Consider the following 21,314-nt stretch of genomic DNA (forward strand, 5'->3'; position numbering starts at 1 on the left):
CTAGCAGGATCACAGAACAAGCTACCCTCTCCATGACTACCTGGCTCGTCTGTTCTGAACATCTTTTGAATCCTCTGAAGCCTCACGTAAAATAATTCAGAGACTGATGGCAAGAAGACAGGCCAGTAGCTATATCTGTGGAAGTGGTTGTACACACACAACACACACAAACTATTCCCTGTGAGAGGACTGGTTGATCACAGCTTTGAGCTGCTCCAGATGAAACCAGAGCATCTCGCTGCCTGGAACCCACGACTCAACTCCCAACACCCTCTTGATGTTCACACAGATCCTTTACACAGTTAGGGGTTTATTCACATACATCAAAATACTGCTTATAATGCCACATCAAGACACGGGCCGCTTTATTACGCATTGGGTTATTCCTTCACATCCACGTCAAACCACACTGGTTATTATGATTCTATGGTGATGGACCACAATTCAAACTGCTTTCATTCATCCATTATCATGTTTATAGTCATGACATTCTATGAAAGAAAATACAGTGTTCTGAGGACAATGTATGTTTGCCTTAGTGCCTGAAAAGAACTACATATCTCATCCTGCCTGAATAGAACTACATATCCCATCCTATCAGAGTAGAACTACATATCCCATCCTATCAGAGTAGAACTACAGATCCCATCCTATCAGAGTAGAACTACAGATCCCATCCTGTCAGAATAGAACTACAGATCCCATCCTGTCAGAGTAGAACTATAGATTCCTTCCTATCAGAGTAGAACTACATATCCCATCCTATCAGAGTAGAACTACATATCCCATCCTATCAGAGTAGAACTACAGATCCCATCCTGTCAGAATAGAACTACAGATCCCATCCTGTCAGAGTAGAACTACAGATTCCTTCCTATCAGAGTAGAACTACAGATCCCATCCTGTCAGAATAGAACTACAGATTCCATCCTGTCAGAATAGAACTACATATCCCATCCTATCAGAGTAGAACTACAGATCCCATCCTGTCAGAATAGAACTACATATCCCATCCTGTCAGAGTAGAACTACAGATTCCATCCTATCAGAGTAGAACTACAGATACCATCCTGTCAGAATAGAACTACAGATCCCATCCTGTCAGAGTAGAACTACAGATTCCATCCTGTCAGAATAGAACTACATATCCCATCCTGTCAGAGTAGAACTACAGATTCCATCCTGTCAGAATAGAACTACATATCCCATCCTGTCAGAGTAGAACTACAGATCCCATCCTATAAGAATAGGACTACTGATCCCATCCTGTCAGAATAGAATTACAGATCCCATCCTGTCAGAGTAGAATTACAGATCCCATCCTGTCAGAATAGTACTACAGATCCCAACAGACTACCCTAGTATGCTACTTGACTGTCCCTACAAGGTCACAGGGAGTAGAAGTATTCCCATACTGATTGATGCCTGAGAGAAAGATGCTCTCCTCAAACACACACCAAATACACACCAAACACACACACACACGATAAAGTAGCCAACACACTGACTGATACCTGAGAGAATTCAATTCACTACTATTGCATTCTAATCCCGTAGACACCAATCTTTCTTAGAAATATAACTTGATGGAAAGCCAGCCCAGCGCCTGTCTGCATTTAATTCTGTCTCACATCTTTACGATCTGCATTAAAGGCTCACCAATAAACACCGCAGCAAAAGGGTAAGGTGGGGAGAGAGAGAGAGAGAGAGAGAGAGAGAGAGAGAGAGAGAGAGAGAGAGAGAGAGAGAGAGAGAGAGAGAGAGAGAGAGAGAGAGAGAGAGAGAGAGAGAGAGAGAGAGAGAGAGAGAGAGAGAGAGAGAGAGAGGGAGAGAGGGAGAGAGACAGAGAAATAAATAGAGAGAGCATTGTTTTTTTCACACCATACTGCTGGCACCCACCAGATGTATGATTGAGGCCTCTTGTTTAGTCTTTGATTTGTTCATCAGTATTCTAATACTGGGCTCTGACTTTAACCAATGATGCAGTCAGGTATCAGTCCCATTACCCCAGAGCCTGGTTCATCTCTCCTTGATTGGTGGGAAAAACGTATTTGTTGTTGACAACACGATGCAGACATGAATTCAGGTGTCAGAATGAGGTTTTAACTTTGATGCTTAATGTGTTTTTTTTTTTGTGTTTTTTTACATCTACCTGTCTTTCCTCGGTAGACATTAATAACTTTACTTAATGTGTTAAGGAATAATACCTGTTGTACCTGGTATAATACCTGTTGTACCTGGTATAATACCTGTTGTACCGGTATAATACCTGTTGTACCTGGTATAATACCTGTTGTACCTGGTATAATACCTGTTGTACCTGGTATAATACCTGTTGTACCTGGTATAATACCTGTTGTACCTGGTATAATACCTGTTGTACCTGGTATAATACCTGTTGTACCTGGTATAATACCTGTTGTACCTGGTATAATACCTGTTGTCTTTAGGTTTCTAACATTTACTGTGTTTCATTTGCTACAGCTCCGTAGTTACTGTCTTCTAATAGCTGCTCAGCCAGTAGACGGTGTAACTATCTGTTTTCTCGGATCTTATGTGTGACTGTAGGTGTCACTGGTAGTTAACGCTAGTTAACTAGTTAAAATAACTGTGCAGTGATAATCTCACTTTTAAAATATAATATTCAGTTAACTCATATGCAAATTATGTTGTTGACTTGTTCTATACTCACACCTGTGACCAATTGGAGAGAAGAAAAAAAAACAAATAATACTAATTGTATTTCAAACAAACCGTTTCAGAAAAAGCTTGCTATTTCCTCATAGAACATGATGTCATCTCCCTGAGGAGGATGAGCTGGCCAATCAGCGGTCTAGAGGAGGATAAGTTGGCCAATCAGCAGTCTACTTGCATGAATCTTTTTTATGACTGGTATACGCCCACACCATTCTGTTGTTGGGATAGGCTTACACTCCACTTACAGAAGAAGCTGCTTTTTAACATACTCAATTCTAAGGATCACTATTTCACAAATATTGTAAGTAATTATAGGTCATATTTCTTAGAAATCTGGAAACACTGTGCAGTTATTTTAGGCTAGTTCACTGGTCGTTGGTGCTAGTAGCACCCTTATTAGCGGTAATGTAGCTCTGCTGTAGTCTGTCTCCTTTCTGATTGTCTTCTCTTTCTGTGTTTGTCACGTCCATCTTTCTCTTGTCTTTCCACTCCTCACTCCCTCACTTTTCTTGGTTGCATGGTTTATCTTCACTTTCCCTTCACTATCCCTTCACTGATCCTTCACTATCCCTTCACTAATCCTTCACTAACCCTTCACTATCCCTTCACTAATCCTTCACTATCCCTTCACTAATCCTTCACTATCCCTTCACTATCCCTTCACTATTCCTTCACTGATCCTTCACTATCCCTTCACTATCCCTTCACTATCCCTTCACTCACCCTTCACTATCCCTTCACTATCCCTTCACTATCCCTTCACTCACCCTTCACTATCCCTTCACTCACCCTTCACTATCCCTTCACTGATCCTTCACTATCCCTTCACTATCCCTTCACTATCCCTTCACTAATCCTTCACTATCCCTTCACTCACCCTTCACTAACCCTTCACTATCTCTTCACTATCCCTTCACTATCCCTTCACTATCCCTTCACCCACCCTTCACTATCCCTTCACTCACCCTTCACTATCCCTTCACCCACCCTTCACTATCCCTTCACTATCCCTTCACTCACCCTTCACTATCCCTTCACTCACCCTTCACTATCCCTTCACTATCCCTTCACTCACCCTTCACTATCCCTTCACTAACCCTCACTATCTCTTCACTATCCCTTCACTCACCCTTCACTAACCCTTCACTATCTCTTCACTATCCCTTCACTCACCCTTCACAAACCCTTCACTAACCCTTCACTCACCCTTCACTAACCCTTCACTAACCCTTCACTCACCCTTCACTAACCCTTCACTATCCCTTCACTAACCCTTCACTAACCCTTCACTAACCCTTCACTCACCCTTCACTATCCCTTCACTCACCCTTCACTATCCCTTCACTAACACTTCACTATCCCTTCACTATCCCTTCACTAACCCTTCACTAACCCTTCACTAACCCTTCACTAACCCTTCACTATCCCTTCACTCACCCTTCACTATCCCTTCACTAACACTTCACTATCCCTTCACTATCCCTTCACTAACCCTTCACTAACCCTTCACTAACCCTTCACTAACCCATCACTCACCCTTCACTCACTCTTCATTCGCTGCTCCATGGCTGTTTGTTGCATGGAACGTTGCATGTCCTAACTACTCCACATCCAGACTCCATTGATCCGTCAGACGACGATCTGTTCCATCTGTTTGATAAATATCCTACTCCCATGCCAGATACGTCCACCCCCATGATCCCCCCAGTAGGTGTCCAGGCCGTGGCCCTGACCCCAGACTCTGTCAGGGTCAGCTGGGCAGACAACTCCATGACCAAGAACCAGAAGACCACTGAGGTTCGCTACTACTCCGTCAAGTGGAAGACCAGCTACTCTACTAGCGGGAAGTTCAAGGTAAGGTCATGGGTTGTGTGTTTGTCTGTGGGCTTGTGTGTGTCTCTTGGCTCACGGCTGGTTTGCTACTTCAGTTATTTTTCATTTATGTTGAAATTCTGTTGCAAGAAATTTAAATTGGTAGGGTTATATTTTTGTTGCATTATTCTATTTTTGGAAACCTGTTTTTAGAAATATTGTTTGTCTTTATTAAATCCAATGTTTATTGGTCACGTACACATGTTTAGCAGATGTTATTGTGGGTGTAGCGAAATGCTTGTGTTCCTAGCTCCAGCAGTGTAGTAATATCTAACAATACGCACACATCTAAAAGGAAAATAATGGAATTAAGAAATACACTACTATCTATACAGTATTCAGACCCCTTGACTTTTTCCACATTTAAAAAAAATAATTTCTCATCAATCTATACACAATAATGACAAAGCCAAAACATGTTTTTTAGAAAAGTTAGCAAATTAATAGTTATGCAAATACATAACTATTCAGACCCTTTGCTATGAGACCCGAAATTGAGTTCAGGTGCATCCTGTTTCCATTTATCCTCCTTGAGATGTTTATACAACTTCATTGGAGTCCACCTGTGGTCAATTCTATTGATTGGACACCTGTCTATATAAGGTCCCACAGTTGACAGTGCATGTCAGAGCAAAAACCAAGCCATGAGGTCGAAGGAATTGTCCGTAGAGCTGCGAGACAGGATTGTGTCGAGGCACATATCTGGGGAAGGGTACCAAAAAAATGTCTGCAGCATTGAAGCTCCCCAAGAACACAGTGGCCTCCATGATTCTTAAATGGAAGAAGTTCTGAACCACCAAGACTCTTCCTAGAGCTGGCCGCCCGGCTAAACTGAGCAATCCGGGGAGGAGGGCCTTGGTCAGGGAGGTGACCAAGAACCCGATGGTCACTCTGACAGAGCTCCAGAGTTCCTCTGTGGAGATGGGAGAACCTTCCAGAAGGACAACCACTCCACCAATCAGGCCTTTATGTGTTTATTTATTTTATTGAACCTTTATGGGATCTGTAGTTCTACTCTGACAGGATGGGATCTGTAGTTCTACTCTGACAGGATGGGATCTGTAGTTCTACTCTGACAGGATGGGATCTGTAGTTCTACTCTGACAGGATGGGATCTGTAGTTCTATTCTGACAGGATGGAACCTGTAGTTCTATTCTGACAGGATGGGATCTGTAGTTCTATTCTGACAGGATGGGATCTGTAGTTCTATTCTGACAGGATGGGATCTGTAGTTCTATTCTGACAGGATGGGATCTGTAGTTCTATTCTGACAGGATGGGATCTGTAGTTCTATTCTGACAGGATGGGATCTGTAGTTCTACTCTGACAGGATGGGATCTGTAGTTCTATTCTGACAGGATGGGATCTGTAGTTCTAATCTGACAGGATGGGATCTGTTTTATTTATTTATTTTACCTTTATTTAACTAGGCAAGTCAGTTAAGAACAAATTCTTATTTACACTGACGGCCCACCAAAAGGAAAAAGGCCTCCGGCGTGACGTGGGCCTGGTATATAAAAAACAATTTAAAAAACCCAATATAAATATAGGACAAAACACATTTCACAACAAGAGAGACAACACTAAATAAAGGGAGACCTAAGACGACAACATAGCAAGGCAGCAACACATGACAACACGGCATGGTAGCAACAAAACATAACAACAAGATGGTAGAAGCACAACATGGTAGTAGCACAACATGGTAGCAGCACAACATGGTAGCAGCACAACATGGTAGCAGCACAACATGGTAGCAGCACAACATGGTAGCAGAGCAAAACATGGTAGCAACAAAACATAACAACAAGATGGTAGAAGCACAACATGGTAGTAGCACAACATGGTAGCAGCACAACATGGTAGCAGCACAACATGGTAGCAGCACAACATGGTAGCAGAGCAAAACATGGTAGCAGAACAAAACATGGTAGCAGCACAAAACATGGTAGCAGGACAACATGACAACAAGATGGTAGCAGCACAACATGGTAGCAGCCCAACATGGTAGCAGCACAACATGGTAGCAGCCCAACATGGTAGCAAGCACAAAACATGGTAGCAGCCCAACATGGTAGCAAGCACAACATGGTGCAAACATTATCACAGTCAACAGTACAAAGGTAAAGAAGGTAGATGTTTTATTTTTTTATTTTACCTTTATTTAACCAGGCAAGTCAGTTAAGAACACATTCTTATTTTCAATGACGGCCTGGGAACAGTGGGTTAACTGCCCTGTTCAGGGGCAGAACGACAGATTTGTACCTTGTCAGCTCAGGGGATTGAACTCGCAACCTTCCGGTTACTAGTCCAACGCTCTAACCACTAGGCTATGCTGCCGCCCCATAGAACAACACATCACACGAAGCAGCCACAACTGTCAGTAAGCGTGTCTATGATGGAGTCTTTCAATGAAGAGATTGAGATAAAAAAAAACTAGCTGCAGCAAACTGAAAAGACGAGCGACCCAGGGATGTGTGTGTTTTGGGGACCTTTAACAAAATGTGATTGGCAGAACAGGTGTTGTATGTGGAGGCAGAGATGACCAGTTTACAGAGGAGTATAGAGTGCAGTGATGTGTTCTATCAGGAGCATTGGTGGTAAAACTGATGGCCGAATGGTAAAGAACATCTAGCCACTCGAGAGCACCCTTACCTGCCAATCTATAAATTACGTCTCCTTAGTCTAGCATGGGTAGGATGGTCAGAGTAGAGATGACAGTAGCTACTGCGAGGTAGTGAGCGTAGAGATGACAGTAGGGAGGGTAGAGATGACAGTAGGGAGAGTAGAGATGATAGTAGCTACTGTCAGGTAGTGAGAGTAGAGATGACAGTAGTGAGAGTAGAGATGACAGTAGCTACTGCCAGGTAGTGAGAGTAGAGATGACAGCAGCTACTGCCGGGTGGGGGAGAGTAGAGATGACAGTAGCTCTGCAGAGAGAGAGAGAGAGAGAGAGAGAGAGAGAGAGAGAGAGAGAGAGAGAGAGAAGCATCAACCAGTGGGTCTTGTGACGGGTTTACAGAGATGACCAGTTTACAGAGGAGTATAGAGTGTCCTATAAGGAGCATTGGTGGCAAATCTGATGGCCAAATGGTAAAGAACATCTAGCCGCTCGAGAGCACCCTTACCTGCCAATCTATAAATTGTGTCTCTGTAATCTAGCTTGGGTAGGATGGTTATCTGAATCAGGGTTAGTTTGGCAGCTGGGGTGAAAGAGGAGCGATTACGATGGAGGAAACCTGAAGAAATTCGGCTTGTCACCAAAAGCACTCACAAACTTCTACAGATGCACAATCGAGAGCATCCTGTCGGGCTGTATCACCGCCTGGTATGGCAACTGCTCCGCCCACAACCGTAAGGCTCTCCAGAGGGTAGTGAGGTCTGCACAACGCATCACCGGGGGCAAACTACCTGCCCTCCAGGACACCTACACCACCTGATGTCACAGGAAGGCCATAAAGATCATCAAGGACAACAACCACCCGAGCCACTGCCTGTTCACCCTGCTATCATCCAGCAGGCAAGGTCAGTACAGGTGCATCAAAGCTGGGACCGAGAGACTGAAAAACAGCTTCTATCTCAAGGCCATCAGACTGTTAAACAGCCACCACTAACATTGAGTGGCTGCTGCGAACATACTGACTCAACTCCAGCCACTTTAATAATGGAAATGGATGGAAATGGATGTAAAATATATCACTAGCCACTTTAAACAATACTACTTAATATAATGTTTACATACCCTACATGATTCATCTCATATGTACATGTATATACTGTACTCTATACCATCTACTGCATCCTTATGTAATACATGTATCACTAGCCACTTTAACTATGCCACTTTATGTTTATATACTTTATGTTTACATTACTCATCTCATATGTCAGCATCGCCTACACATGGACCCAGACTGGGTCTCATATGTATATACTGTACTCTATATCATCTACTGCATCTTTATGTAATACATGTATCACTAGCCACTTTAAACTATGCCCCTTTGTTTACATACCCTACATTACTCATCTCATATGTATATACTGTACTCTATACCATCTCCTGCATCTTGCCTGTGCCGTTCTGTACCATCACTCATTCAGATATCTTTATGTACATATTCTTTATCCCCTTACACTGTGTATAAGACAGTAGTTTTGAAATTGTTAGTTAGATTACTCGTTGGTTATTACTGCATTGTCGGAACTAGAAGCACAAGCATTTCGCTAACCTCACATTATCGTCCGCTAACCATGTGTATGTGACAAATACATTTGATTTGATTTGAAACCAAATCTAGATTTAACTTTAGCCTGCAGCTTTGATTTTGGGGAATCATCTGCATGTAAATGGATGAGCGAGCTTACTACTCTCTGAGCTCCTGTTGTTGATATAAATTGAGAAGAGCATGGGACCTAGGATTGAGCCTTGGGGTACTCCCTTGGTGACAGGCAGTGGCTGAGACAGCAGATGTTGCACTCTTTGAGAGAGGTAGTTAGCAAACCAGGCCAAAGACCCCTCAGAGACACAAATACTCCTTAGCCGGCCCACAAGAATGGAATGGTCTACCGTATCAAAAGCTTTGGCCAATAGCAGCACAACATTGATTAGAATCAAGGGAAATGGTGACATCATTGAGGACCTTCAAGGTTGCAGTGACACATCCATAACCTGAGCGGAAACCAGATTACATACCAGAGAGAACACTATAGACATCAAGAAAGCCAGTCAGTTGATTATCAAATCGTTTTTCCAACACTTTAGATAAACAGGGCAAAATAGAAATAGACCTATAACAGTTAGGATCAACTTGATCTCCCTCTTTAAATAAAGGATGAACCGTGGCTGCCTTCCAAGCAATGGGAACCTCCCCAGAAAGGAGAGACAGGTTAAAAAGGTTAGAGATAGTGTGACGCCTTTCCTCTTCCTCTTCTGAGGAAGAGTAGCAAGGATCGGACCAATACGCAGCGTGGTAAGTGTTCATCTTGGTTTTTTATAAGAACACTGAACAAAACAATAAACAACAACGTGACAAAACAAAACCGAAACAGTTCCGTGTGGAAACAAACACTGACACGGAAAATTAACACCCACAACTCAAAAGTGAAAACAGGCTACCTAAGTATGATTCTCAATCAGGGACAACTATTGACAGCTGCCTCTGATTGAGAACCATACCAGGCCGAACACAGAATCCCAAATCATAGACAAACTAACATAGACAACCCACCCCACTCACGCCCTGACCATACTAAAACAAAGACATAACAAAGGAACTAAGGTCTGAACGTGACAGATGGGCTTGGTGATGATAGGGGCAGCAACCTTAAAGAAGAAATGGTCTAAACCTTCTGACCCGATATGTTTTTGTTGGGGTCAAGTTTAAGGAGCTCCTTTAGCACCTCAGACTCAGTGACTGCCTGCAGGGAGAAACTTTATAGCGGGGCAGGGGAAATAGAGGGAGGAGCATCAGGGATAGTCGCATTAGAAGGGGTGGGAGATGAGGAAATGTTGGACGTGCAAGGAGGCATGGCTGAGTCAAATAGGAATCCTGACTTAATGAAGTGGTGATTAAAGAGCTCAGCCATGTGCTTCTTGTCAGTAACAACCACATCATCAACATTAAGGGACATGGACAGCTGTGAGGAGGAGGGTTTATTCTCCAGGTCTTTAACCGTTTTCCAGAACTTCTTGGGGTTAGACCCACAGAGAGAGAACTGCTCCTTAATGTAACTAACTTTGGCCTTCCGGATAGCCTGAGTACACTTAATTCTCATTTGCCTGAACGAGAGCCAGTCAGCCTGAGTACATGTGTGCTGAGCATTTCGCCAAATGCAATTCTTGAGGTGGAGTAACTCTGCAAGATCACGAACCAGTTGCTGAACCTGTTTTTAATTCTCTTTTTTTATGGGGAAGTGTTTGTTAACAATACCACTGAAAATATCAAAAAATGAGGTTCAAGTGTCTTCGACAGAAGGGATCAAGCTGATTCTAAACCAGGTTCTAAACCATTTTACACAGGCCAGTTCATGTTCATTAAAGATTTTTAGCCTCTATGACAAATCAGGACAGATCTTTTCACTGAACATCCATTACGAACACAGGCTGTAAAACAGTGATCACTAAGGTCATTACAGAAAACACCAGACTGATACCAATCAGGATTATTTGTGAGGATAACATCAACGAGAGTAGCCTTTTATGGGTGTTTGGAGTCATACCTTGTGGGATTGGTAAAAATCAGAGAAATATTTAGGGAGTCCCATTGCTTTAGGACTTGGTCAGGTGGTTTAAGCATGTCCCAGTTTAGGTCACCTAGGACGAATTCAGACTTAGTGTAAGGGGCCAGGAGAGAGCTTAGGGCAAGTAGGGTACAGGCCGGTGCTGATGGAGGATGATAGCACCTAGTAACAGTGAACAAAGAGCTATTTGAAAGTTGAATGCTTTTAAAACCAGCAAATCAAATTGTTTGGGGACAGACTTGGTGGAGACAACCGAGCACTGAAGGTGATCCTTGGTAAAGATTGCCACTCCCCCACCTTTGGAAGATCTGTCTTGCCGAAAAAGGTTATAACCAGAAAGGTTAACATCGGTATCCAAAACCCTCTTTTTGAACCACGTCTCAGTAATGACCAACACATCTGGATTGGAGCTGTGATCCCACACTTTCAATTATCCATTTTAGGTAATAAGCTTCTAGTGTTAATGTGCAGAAAACACAGGCTTTTACGAGAGCAGAAATCAGTGAAGCAGATATCAGAGCACAAGTCAGAATTGGGGCTAGCAACAGTAGATGGGCCAGGGTGTACATGCACCTTTCCAGATATCATCAACAGTAGATGGGCCAGGGTATACATGCACATTTCCAGATATCATCAGCAGCAATACAATCAAGGCACGGCAGAGGACAAGGAGAGCTCTGCAGTGCTGATATATGACATCTGAATGTGCATCAGATGGCAACAAGATCATGTTGTACGGCAAGTTCATCAGGTAACATGAATACAAACTGGCGAGAGGTGGTTAGAATAGGATGGGAGGCCAAAAGTCAGTGTAACCAATAGAGAGTCTGAGTCCCGAGTGTGGGGACAAACATAGTCGGTCCCATGGTTGGGTGAAGAAAGTTTGTAGTCAACGAAGTATGCAGGAGTCATGAGGCAAATATATTTTTTTTATATATAACGACTTGGGGCTAGCCATTGTAAGTTCAGAGTGGCCAGATAGAAGCCACTCCTCAGTAAAAGGCACATGACAGCCTGCTTGGAGTTTGCCAAAAGGCACCTGTCTGGCCACTCTCAGACAATGAGAAACAAAATTCTCTGATCTGATGAAACCAAGATTGAACTCTTTGGCCTGAATGCCAAGAGTCACATCTGGAGGAAACCTGGCACCATCCCTACGGTGAAGCATGGTGTTGGCAGCATCATCTTGTGGGGATGTTTTTCAGTGGCAGGGACTGGGAGACTAGTCAGGATGGAGGGAAAAAGAACGGAGCAAAGTACAGAGAGAGCCTTGATGAAAACCTGGAGATGATCAATTGATCTCAAATTAGGTATTTTTTCTGTTTTTAATTTTTAAATACATTTGCAAAAATTTCAAAAAAAAACTATTTTCACTTGTCATTATGGGGTATTGTGATGTCATTATGGGGTATTGTGATGTCATTATGGGGTATTGTGATGTCATTATGGGGTATTGTGATGTCATTATGGGGTATTGTGATGTCATTATGGGGTATTGTGATGTCGTTATGGGGTATTGTGATGTCGTTATGGGGTATTGTGATGTCATTATGGGGTATTGTGATGTCATTATGGGGTATTGTGATGTCGTTATGGGGTATTGTGATGTCATTATGGGGTATTGTGATGTCGTTATGGGGTATTGTGATGTCATTATGGGGTATTGTGCTGTCATTATGGGGTATTGTGATGTCATTATGGGGTACTGTGCTGTCATTATAGGGTATTGTGTGTAGATTGATGAGGGGAAAAATACTATTTTATCCATTTTAGAATAAGGCTGTAACGTATCAAAATGTGTAAAAAGTCAAAAGGTCTGAATACTTTCTGAATGCCACTGTACTTATGAAATGAACAGGTTGTGACTCGGGTGGCTGAGGTCCTTGATGATCTTTTTGGCCTTCCTGTGACATCGGGTGCTATAGGTGTCCTGGGGGGCAGGTAGTTTGCCCCCAGTGATGTGTTGGGCAGACCGCACCACCCTCTGGAGAGTCCTATGGTTGCGGACGGTACAATTGCCGTACCAGGCGGTATGATACAGGATGCTCTCAATGGTGCATCTGTAAAATTTTGTGAGGGTCTTAGGGACCAAGACACATTTCTTTAACCTTTCCTGAGGTTGATGAGGTGCTCCTTCTTCACTATACTGTCTGTGTGTTTGGACCATTTCAGATTGTCAGTATTTTACACTGTGTGATGATGGCGATTATTGTGTTCACCCAGCAGGCAGAACTGGTTGATTTAAACTACCGGCTCAATGAGGACCTGCTGTGGGGTTATTGCTCATTAAAAAAACAGTTTTTGAGCTCTAATGTTCCTAGACAGTCTCCCTTTTTTAACTAGGCAAGTCAGTTAAGAACAAATTCTTATTTTCATTGACGGCCTACGGAGGTGGGTTAACTGCCTTGTTCAGGGGGCAGAACGACAGATTTTTACCTTGTTATCTCGGGATTCGTGCTGTGCTCTCCCTACTGATCTCGTCATTTGATTTGATATATTTTTTGGGGGCAAAATCTTTTAATAGTTAAAAAGTACAAAGCCCAAAGGACAATGAGACCGTTATACACCGATGGGGTCCTCTGTCTGGCAGAATAGTTTTGATGTTATGTTCTTTCTGTCTCTAGTCTGCAGACACTACAGCCCTCAGCCACACCGTCACTGGCCTCAAACCCAACACCATGTATGAGTTTGCTGTCATGGTCACCAAGGGCCGTAAGTCCAGCACGTGGAGTATGACAGCTCACGCTACTACGTACGAAGCAGGTGAGGAGCTCTGTCTTTTCTCAACCTCGACCCCCCCCCCCATCTCTCTCTCTCTTGTTGTCTTTCTCTCGTTGTCTTTCTCTCTCTCGTTGTCATTCTCTCTCTCTCTCTCTCTCTCTCTCTCTCGTTGTCTTTCACTCTCTCTCTCGTTGTCTCTCTCTCTCTCTCTCTCTCTCTCTCACTCTCTTGTTGTCTTTCTCTCTCTCTCTCTCTCTCTCACTAAAGTTTAGCGTAAATTATTTGATAAGTCATTACTTTATTACCTTGCTCAACATTGCTAAACATTTCTTAACATTTGTCATAATTAGTTAAAGCAATGAATTTGTATCAGCTCTCGTCGGACTGCATATTTTCAGACATTTTATTCAAATCTGAAAACGTTGTGAATCCACGCCCATTTTCTGAAGAATTGTAATATGGGCCCTAAAAGCACGGAAATAGTGTCCACTGTTTGTATACATGGAAGATGAAGAAAATGGAAGAACAACAGTATGTGAACCTTTTAGAAATACCTGGATTTCTGCATCAATTGGTCATCAAATTTGATCTGATCTTCATCTAGGTCACAACAACAGACAAACACAGTCCACATAAACTAATAACACACAAAACCAGGAGGGAACCAGGATTCACACTCACATCGTTTTTTCTTATATAACTGAACATTTTTTTCTGCACAAAATAATTGCACCGGCTTGTGGAGACAGACAGCACATTTTGTTCTACAGATCCAGATCCATTGTGTCAAATAGGTTCTATAGGTTATAGTTATAGGATTAACGACGTGAGGACTTTGCTCAGTCACAGGCTACGTTAACACAGACCCATTTAGATTTTGTTTCACACTAATTCTCACTAATTGGACAAAATATCAGCGTTGGGCTACCTGTGTAAACGCAGTTGTAGAGCCTCTGTTTGGTCATTAAAGGACAGCGTGTTTTAAATGACCTGACCTAGTTCAGATCACTAGCAGGTTTTAATCAGCTTTGTCGCCATGCAGGCTCTGTTAGAAGGAATGTTCTCTGATAAACCGCTGACCCCCTAGTCTCCCTCAGGTAATCTATCACAATTACTGAGAACATCATAGGAGTCCTGATACTTGTTTGGACTATGTTGGCTAGTGATAGCTTTTAACATTGTTTGGGTCTGTGTCCCAAATGGAACCCTATTCCCTATGTAGTGCACTACTTTAGCCCAGAGCCCTATAGAACCCTATTCCCTATATAGTGCACTACTTTAGACCACAACCCATTGTGCACTAAAAGGGAAGAGGGCAGTACAGTATGTAGGGAATATGGTGCTGTACTGTTAAACTGTTCTTGAAACGTGTGTTTTGTTATTGATTGCTTTTCAGAAACACATAAATAACAAGCAAAAAGATATGAAACGTGTTGGAAATGGAAACACAGGAAACACAGGGAACACAGGGAACACAGGAAACACAGGAAACACAGGGAACACAGGGAACACAGGGAACACAGGAAACACAGGGAACACAGGGAACACAGGAAACACAGGGAACACAGGAAACACAGGGAACACAGGGAACACAGGAAACACAGGGAACACAGGAAACACAGGGAACACAGGGAACACAGGAAACACAGGGAACACAGGGAACACAGGAAACACAGGAAACACAGGAAACACAGGAAACACAGGGAACACAGGAAACACAGGGAACACAGGAAACACAGGAAACACAGGAAACACAGGAAACTCAGGAAACACACAGGAAACACAGGAAACACACAGGAAACACAGGAAACACAGGAAACTCAGGAAACACACAGGGAAACACAGGAAACACAGGGAACACACAGGAAACACAGGAAACACACAGGAAACACACAGGAAACACACAGGAAACACAGAGGAAACACAGGAAACACACAGGAAACACAGGAAACACACAGGAAACACAGGGAACACAGGAAACAGGAAACACAGGGAACACAGGGAACACAGGGAACACAGGGAACATAGGGAACACAGGAACTTATGTTTTTTGGTTTGATCTTTAAACAAACCTTTCAATTACAAAAAACAGCTCAACTGTTCTATGGGGATGTGAATTCCTGTGGTCTTATAAACGAAGACGTTGATGTTTTCATTTCATTTCATGCAGCTCCAGCATTGTTTTCAGGAGAGATCGAGAGCTGGTCTCAGATCATGTGTAGGCTGTGTGTTTATGATTTAGCTTCACATTCGGTCAACATTTGTGTTTCTAGCCACAGGAGAGAACGCGCTAGGTGTAAGTGGACTCTCTGTTTATGCTGTTAATGGAAACCAGCATACATGTTCGGTAGCCTTGATTTCCCAAAAACACCTCCAGAAACAACTAACTTGTGAGCCTGTTGGCAGATGATATTCCAGAGCCAGTCTCTTTGGACAGACCACCTCTGTTGGGCCTCAGGCTTAACGGCAGTTTACTGTCATTACACAATTAATACAAACTCAAATGAACAACAAGTGTGTGGTGGTGTGATGACAGAATTAGCACATAAACCTGACCCCCTGATCTCGACTTCCTGTTCCTCGCCACTCCTGATTGGCTGAAACTTGTCATTTCCTTTCTCTCTCTTTACCTGATTGGTTGACAGCTCCCAGCTCCGCCCCTAAGGACCTGACGGTGATCAGCAGGGAGGGAAGACCCAGAGCCATCCTGATCAGCTGGCAACCCCCCATGGAGGCTAACGGACGAGTCATGGGTAAGAAGAACTGCCGTCCCCGGCTTAGACTGTTATTTCGTTAGCCTGAGTGTGCTCCTAACAACGCCCCTAACCACGCCCCTAACCACGCCCCGAATCACGCCCATTAAACATGCCCATGACCACGTCCCTAACCAAACCCCTAACCATGCTCATTAAACACGCCCCTAACCACTCCCTAGCCACACCCCCTAACCACACCCCCCAACTATGCCTTAACAACACCCCTAACCACTCCCCTAACCACACCCTTAACCACGCCCCTCACCAAGGCACTAACCACACCCCTAACAACGCACCTAACAACACCCCTAACCCCCTCTTCCCTGGCTGTAATGTAGCCTGGGTCCCAGATCTGTTTTGGCATGATAATGAGTGACAAGGAGTTGGGAAGACAACACAAAGAGATGTGGGACCAACTCTGTGTGGTCCAGCCTGTCTCCCCCTCCTCCCTCTACCTATTACACCTTCCTCCTCCTTCCCTCCTTTCCTCCTTTCCTCCTTCCCCTCCTCTCCTCTCCCCTTCAATCCTCCTCTATCCTATTACACCTTCCTCCTTCCCTCCTTTCCTCCTTCCTTTCTTCCCCTCCTCTCCCCTTCACTCCTCCTCTCTCCTATCCTCCCCCTACTCTCCTCTTCTCTCCTCTTCCTCCCCTCCTCCATCCTCCTCCTCCTTCTCCTCCTCCCCTTCTCCTTCATCCTCCCTTCCTCCTCCTCCATCCTCCATTCCTCCTCTTCCTCCCCTCCTCCTCCTCTTCCTCCTCCTTCCTCCCTTCCTCCTCTGTCATCCCTTCCTCCTCCTCCTCCTCCATCCTCCCCTCCTCCCACATCCTCCCCTCCTCTTCCTCCTCTTCCTCCTCTTCCTCCTCCATCCTCCCCTCCTCCTCGTCACAACACAGAGTTACACATGGAATAAACAAACGTACAGTCAATAACACAATAGAAAAAATCTGGTGCTGATGTTTAAAGTTAGTAAGGGAGATATGAGCCTCCAGCTTCAGTCGTTCCAGTCATTGGCAGCAGAGAACTGGAAGGAAAGGCGGCCAAAAGAGGAATAGGCTTTGGGGGTGACCAGTGAGATATACCTGCTGGAGCGCGTGCTATGGGTGGGTGCTGCTATGGTGACCAGTGAGCTGAGATAAGGAAGGGCTTTACCTAGCGAAGACTTATAGATGACCTGGAGCCAGTGAGTTTGGTGACGAATATGAAGCGAGGGCCAGCCAACGAGAGCATACAGGTCGCAGTGGTGTGTGGGGCTTTGGTGACAAAATGGATGGCACTGTGATAGACTGCATCTGATTTGCTGAGAAGAGTGTTTGAGGCTATTTTGTAAATGACATCGCCGAAGTCAAGGATCGGTAGGATAGTCCGTTTTATGAGGGTATGTTTGGCAGCATGAGTGAAGGATGCTTTGTTGCAAAATAAGAAGCCAATTCTAGATTTAATTTTGAATTGGAGATGCTTAATGTGAGTCTGGAAGGAGAGTTTACAGTCAAACCAGACACTTTGGTATTTGTAATTGTCCACATATTCTAAGTCAGGGCAGGTGCAGGCAGCGATCGGTTGAAGAGCTGTTCGAGGCCACGGAAGGAGTGTTGTATGGCATTGAAGCTCGTCTGGAGGGTTGTTAACACAGTGTCCAAAGAAGGGCCAGAAGTATACACGATGGTGTCATCTGCGTAGAGGTGGATCAGAGACTCACCAGCAGTAAGAGCGACATCATTGATGTATACATAGAAAAGAGTCAGCCCGAGAATTGAACCCTGTGGCACCCCCATAGAGACTGGGGGCACCCCCAACAGTCCCCCCGATTTGACACACTGGTTGGTGAACCAGGCGAGGCAGTCATTTGAGAAACCAAGGCTGTTGAGTCTGCCGATGAGGATGTGGTGATTGACAGAGTCGAAAGCCTTGGCCAGGTTGATGAATATGACTGCACAGTATTGTCTTTTATCGATGTCGGTTATGATGCCGTTTAGGACCTTGAGCGTGGCTGAGGTGCACCCATGACCAGCTCGGATACCAGATTGCATAGTGGAGAAGGTACGGTGGGATTCGAAATGGTCGGTGATCTGTTTGTTAACTTGGCTTTCGAAGACCTTAGCAAGGCAGGGTAGGATAGATTTAGGTTTGGGTCTAGAGTGTCTCCCCCATGAAAGATGGGGATGACCGCGGTGGCTTTCCAATCTTTGGGGATCTCAGACAATATGAAAGAGAGGTTGAACAGGTTAGTAATAGGGGTTGCAACAATTGCAGTGGATACTTTTAGAAAGAAAGGGTCCAGATTGTCTAGACCAGCTGATTTGTAGGGGTCCAGATTGTCTAGACCAGCTGATTTGTAGGGGTCCAGATTGTCTAGACCAGCTTATTTGTAGGGGTCCAGATTGTCTAGACCAGCTTATTTGTAGGGGTCCAGATTGTCTAGACCAGCTTATTTGTAGGGGTCCAGATTGTCTAGACCAGCTGATTTGTAGGGGTCCAGATTGTCTAGACCAGCTTATTTGTAGGGGTCCAGATTGTCTAGACCAGCTTATTTGTAGGGGTCCAGATTGTCTAGACCAGCTTATTTGTAGGGGTCCAGATTTTGCAACTCTTTTAGAACATCAGCTATCTGGATTTGGGTGAAGGAGAAATGGGGGAAGTTTGGGCAGGTTGCTGTGGGAGGTGCAGGGCTGTTGACCGGGGTTGGGGTAGCCAGGTGGAAAGCACCTGGCTTTTTCTTCCTCCTCCTTCCTCCCCTCCTCCATCCTACCTTCATCCTCCTCTTCCTCGTCCTCCTCGTCCTCCTCTCCTCCTCCCCACCTCGCATCCATGTTGTAAATCTCCAGAGTCTATCTGTCCTCTGAAACACAGTGTCTGTAATCATTGGACAGAGTCTATCTGTCCTCTGAAACACAGTGTCTGTAAACATTGGACAGAGTCGTACAGGACACAGTTTTTTAAATGCGTTGTTGACTGCCCTGTTCATCACCTTCTGCATGTTCATGTATCATGTTCTACTTGTTCCTACCATCCTTTCTCTAGCATCAGTTGTTTATGTCTCTAGTGAATCGCTAATTAGCTAATTGTTAAGATACTGCTGTTGATTGTGTCCCTGTTATGATTGTAGAGGTCTGTAGACTACGTGATTCCTCAGAGTGTGTATGTTGTGTTGTCTTTGTGATTTGTCAGGCTACATCCGGTTCAACACACTGTATAAGACTCTAGCCTGGTAATAGATATGTTTGTGCTGTCTTGAGATGCCTATAGATGACTGGGTTATGGTTAGGGTTAATCAGTCTTCCTCTGTGTGTTGTTTCTCTACCAGGCTATATCCTGTACGACACCCTGGATAAGAACATGCCTATAGATGACTGGGTTAGGGTTAGGGTTAATCAGTCTTCCTCTGTGTGTTGTTTCTCTACCAGGCTATATCCTGTACTACACCCTGGATAAGAACATGCCTATAGATGACTGGGTAATGGAGAGTATCAGTGGAGACCGTCTGACCCACCAGGTGATGGACCTGAACCTGGACACCGTCTACTACTTCAGGATCCAGGCTAAGAATGCCAAGGGAGTGGGTCCCCTGTCAGACCCCATCCACTTCAGGACTAACAAAGGTACGGGATAACTAGCTAGCTTACACTCAGCCCACCTTTTCTCACCCTGAACATTTACACATAGCTTCTTTCTCCCCCCTTCCCCCCTTTAGTGCATGTACACCCAGAACACCCCATCGACCTTCCTCACCTCTCCCCTCTTATTAGGATCCTCTCGGGCTAGGTTATCACTAGGTTATCACCAGGTTATCACTAGGTTATCACCAGGTTATCACCCGGTTATCACTAGGTTATCACTAGGCTATCACTAGGCCATCACAAGGTTATCACTAGGCTATCACTAGGTTATCACCAGGTTATCACTAGGTTATCACAAGGCTATCACTAGGCCACCACTAGGTTATCACTAGGCTATCACTAGGTTATCAAAAGGTTATCACAAGGTTATCACTGGGTTATCACTGGGTTATCACTAGGTTATCACAAGGCTATCACCAGGTTATCACTAGGTTATCACTAGGTTATCGCTAGGTTATCACTGGGTTATCACTAGGCTATCACTAGGTTATCACCAGGCTATCACTAGGCTATCACTAGGCTATCACCAGGTTATCACTAGACTATCACTAGGCTATCACTAGGCTATCACCAGGTTATCACTAGACTACCACTAGGCTATCACTAGGCTATCACTAGGCTATCGCCAGGTTATCACCAGGTTATCACTAGGTTATCACTAGGCTATCACCAGGTTATCACTAGGCTATCACTAGGCCATCACTAGGTTATCACCAGGTTATCACAAGGTTATCACCAGGCTATCACCAGGTTATCACTAGGTTATCACTGGGTTATCACTAGGTTATCACTAGGCTATCACTAGGTTATCACTAGGTTATCACTAGGTTATCACTAGGTTATCATCTCTGGTCTCTGGCTAAATACAGCAGCCAAAACATCTGCTGCTGAATGGAGAGGTCTCTCAATGGATCCTCTGGGTTAACAGAGGCTCAGAGTAGGAGCGCTGATCTAGGAACAGTTTTAGATTACTATGAATGGACAAAGGGGACCTGATCCTAGTTCAGCACTCTGAGACACTTAATGGCGCAGCAGGGTAGCCTAGTGGTTAGAGTGTAGAGGTGGCAGGTAGCCTAGTGGTTAGAGTGTAGAGGCGGCAGGTAGCCTAGTGGTTAGAGTGTAGAGGCGGCAGGTAGCCTAGTGGTTAGAGTGTAGAGGCGGCAGGGTAGCCTAGTGGTTAGGGTGTAGAGGCGGCAGGTAGCCTAGTGGTTAGAGTGTAGAGGTATACTAGTGGTTAGAGTGTAGGGGCAGCAGGGTAGCCTAGTGGTTAGAGTATAGAGGCGGCAGGGTAGCCTAGTGGTTAGAGTGTAGGTGCGGCAGGTAGCCTCGTGGTTAGAGTGTAGAGGTGGCAGGTAACCTAGTGGTTAGAGTGTAGAGGCGGCAAGTAACCTAGTGGTTAGAGTATAG

General features: G+C 44.4%; 1 protein-coding gene across 1 annotated transcript in view; it reads left to right on the forward strand.

The window, feature by feature from the left end:
* dcc (DCC netrin 1 receptor) overlaps positions 1 to 21,314 on the forward strand; it is a 699,685-nt gene that overhangs the window by 528,949 nt on the left and 149,422 nt on the right. Inside the window, exons 17-20 of the mRNA XM_031825895.1 lie at positions 4,313 to 4,551; positions 13,438 to 13,576; positions 16,180 to 16,287; positions 19,695 to 19,889. Of these exons, the coding sequence (XP_031681755.1) occupies positions 4,313 to 4,551; positions 13,438 to 13,576; positions 16,180 to 16,287; positions 19,695 to 19,889 (681 nt within the window). The remainder of the gene's footprint in view (positions 1 to 4,312; positions 4,552 to 13,437; positions 13,577 to 16,179; positions 16,288 to 19,694; positions 19,890 to 21,314) is intronic.

This window comes from Oncorhynchus kisutch, linkage group LG6, assembly GCF_002021735.2.
Source record: "Oncorhynchus kisutch isolate 150728-3 linkage group LG6, Okis_V2, whole genome shotgun sequence".
In the NCBI taxonomy this organism is placed as follows: domain Eukaryota; kingdom Metazoa; phylum Chordata; class Actinopteri; order Salmoniformes; family Salmonidae; genus Oncorhynchus; species Oncorhynchus kisutch.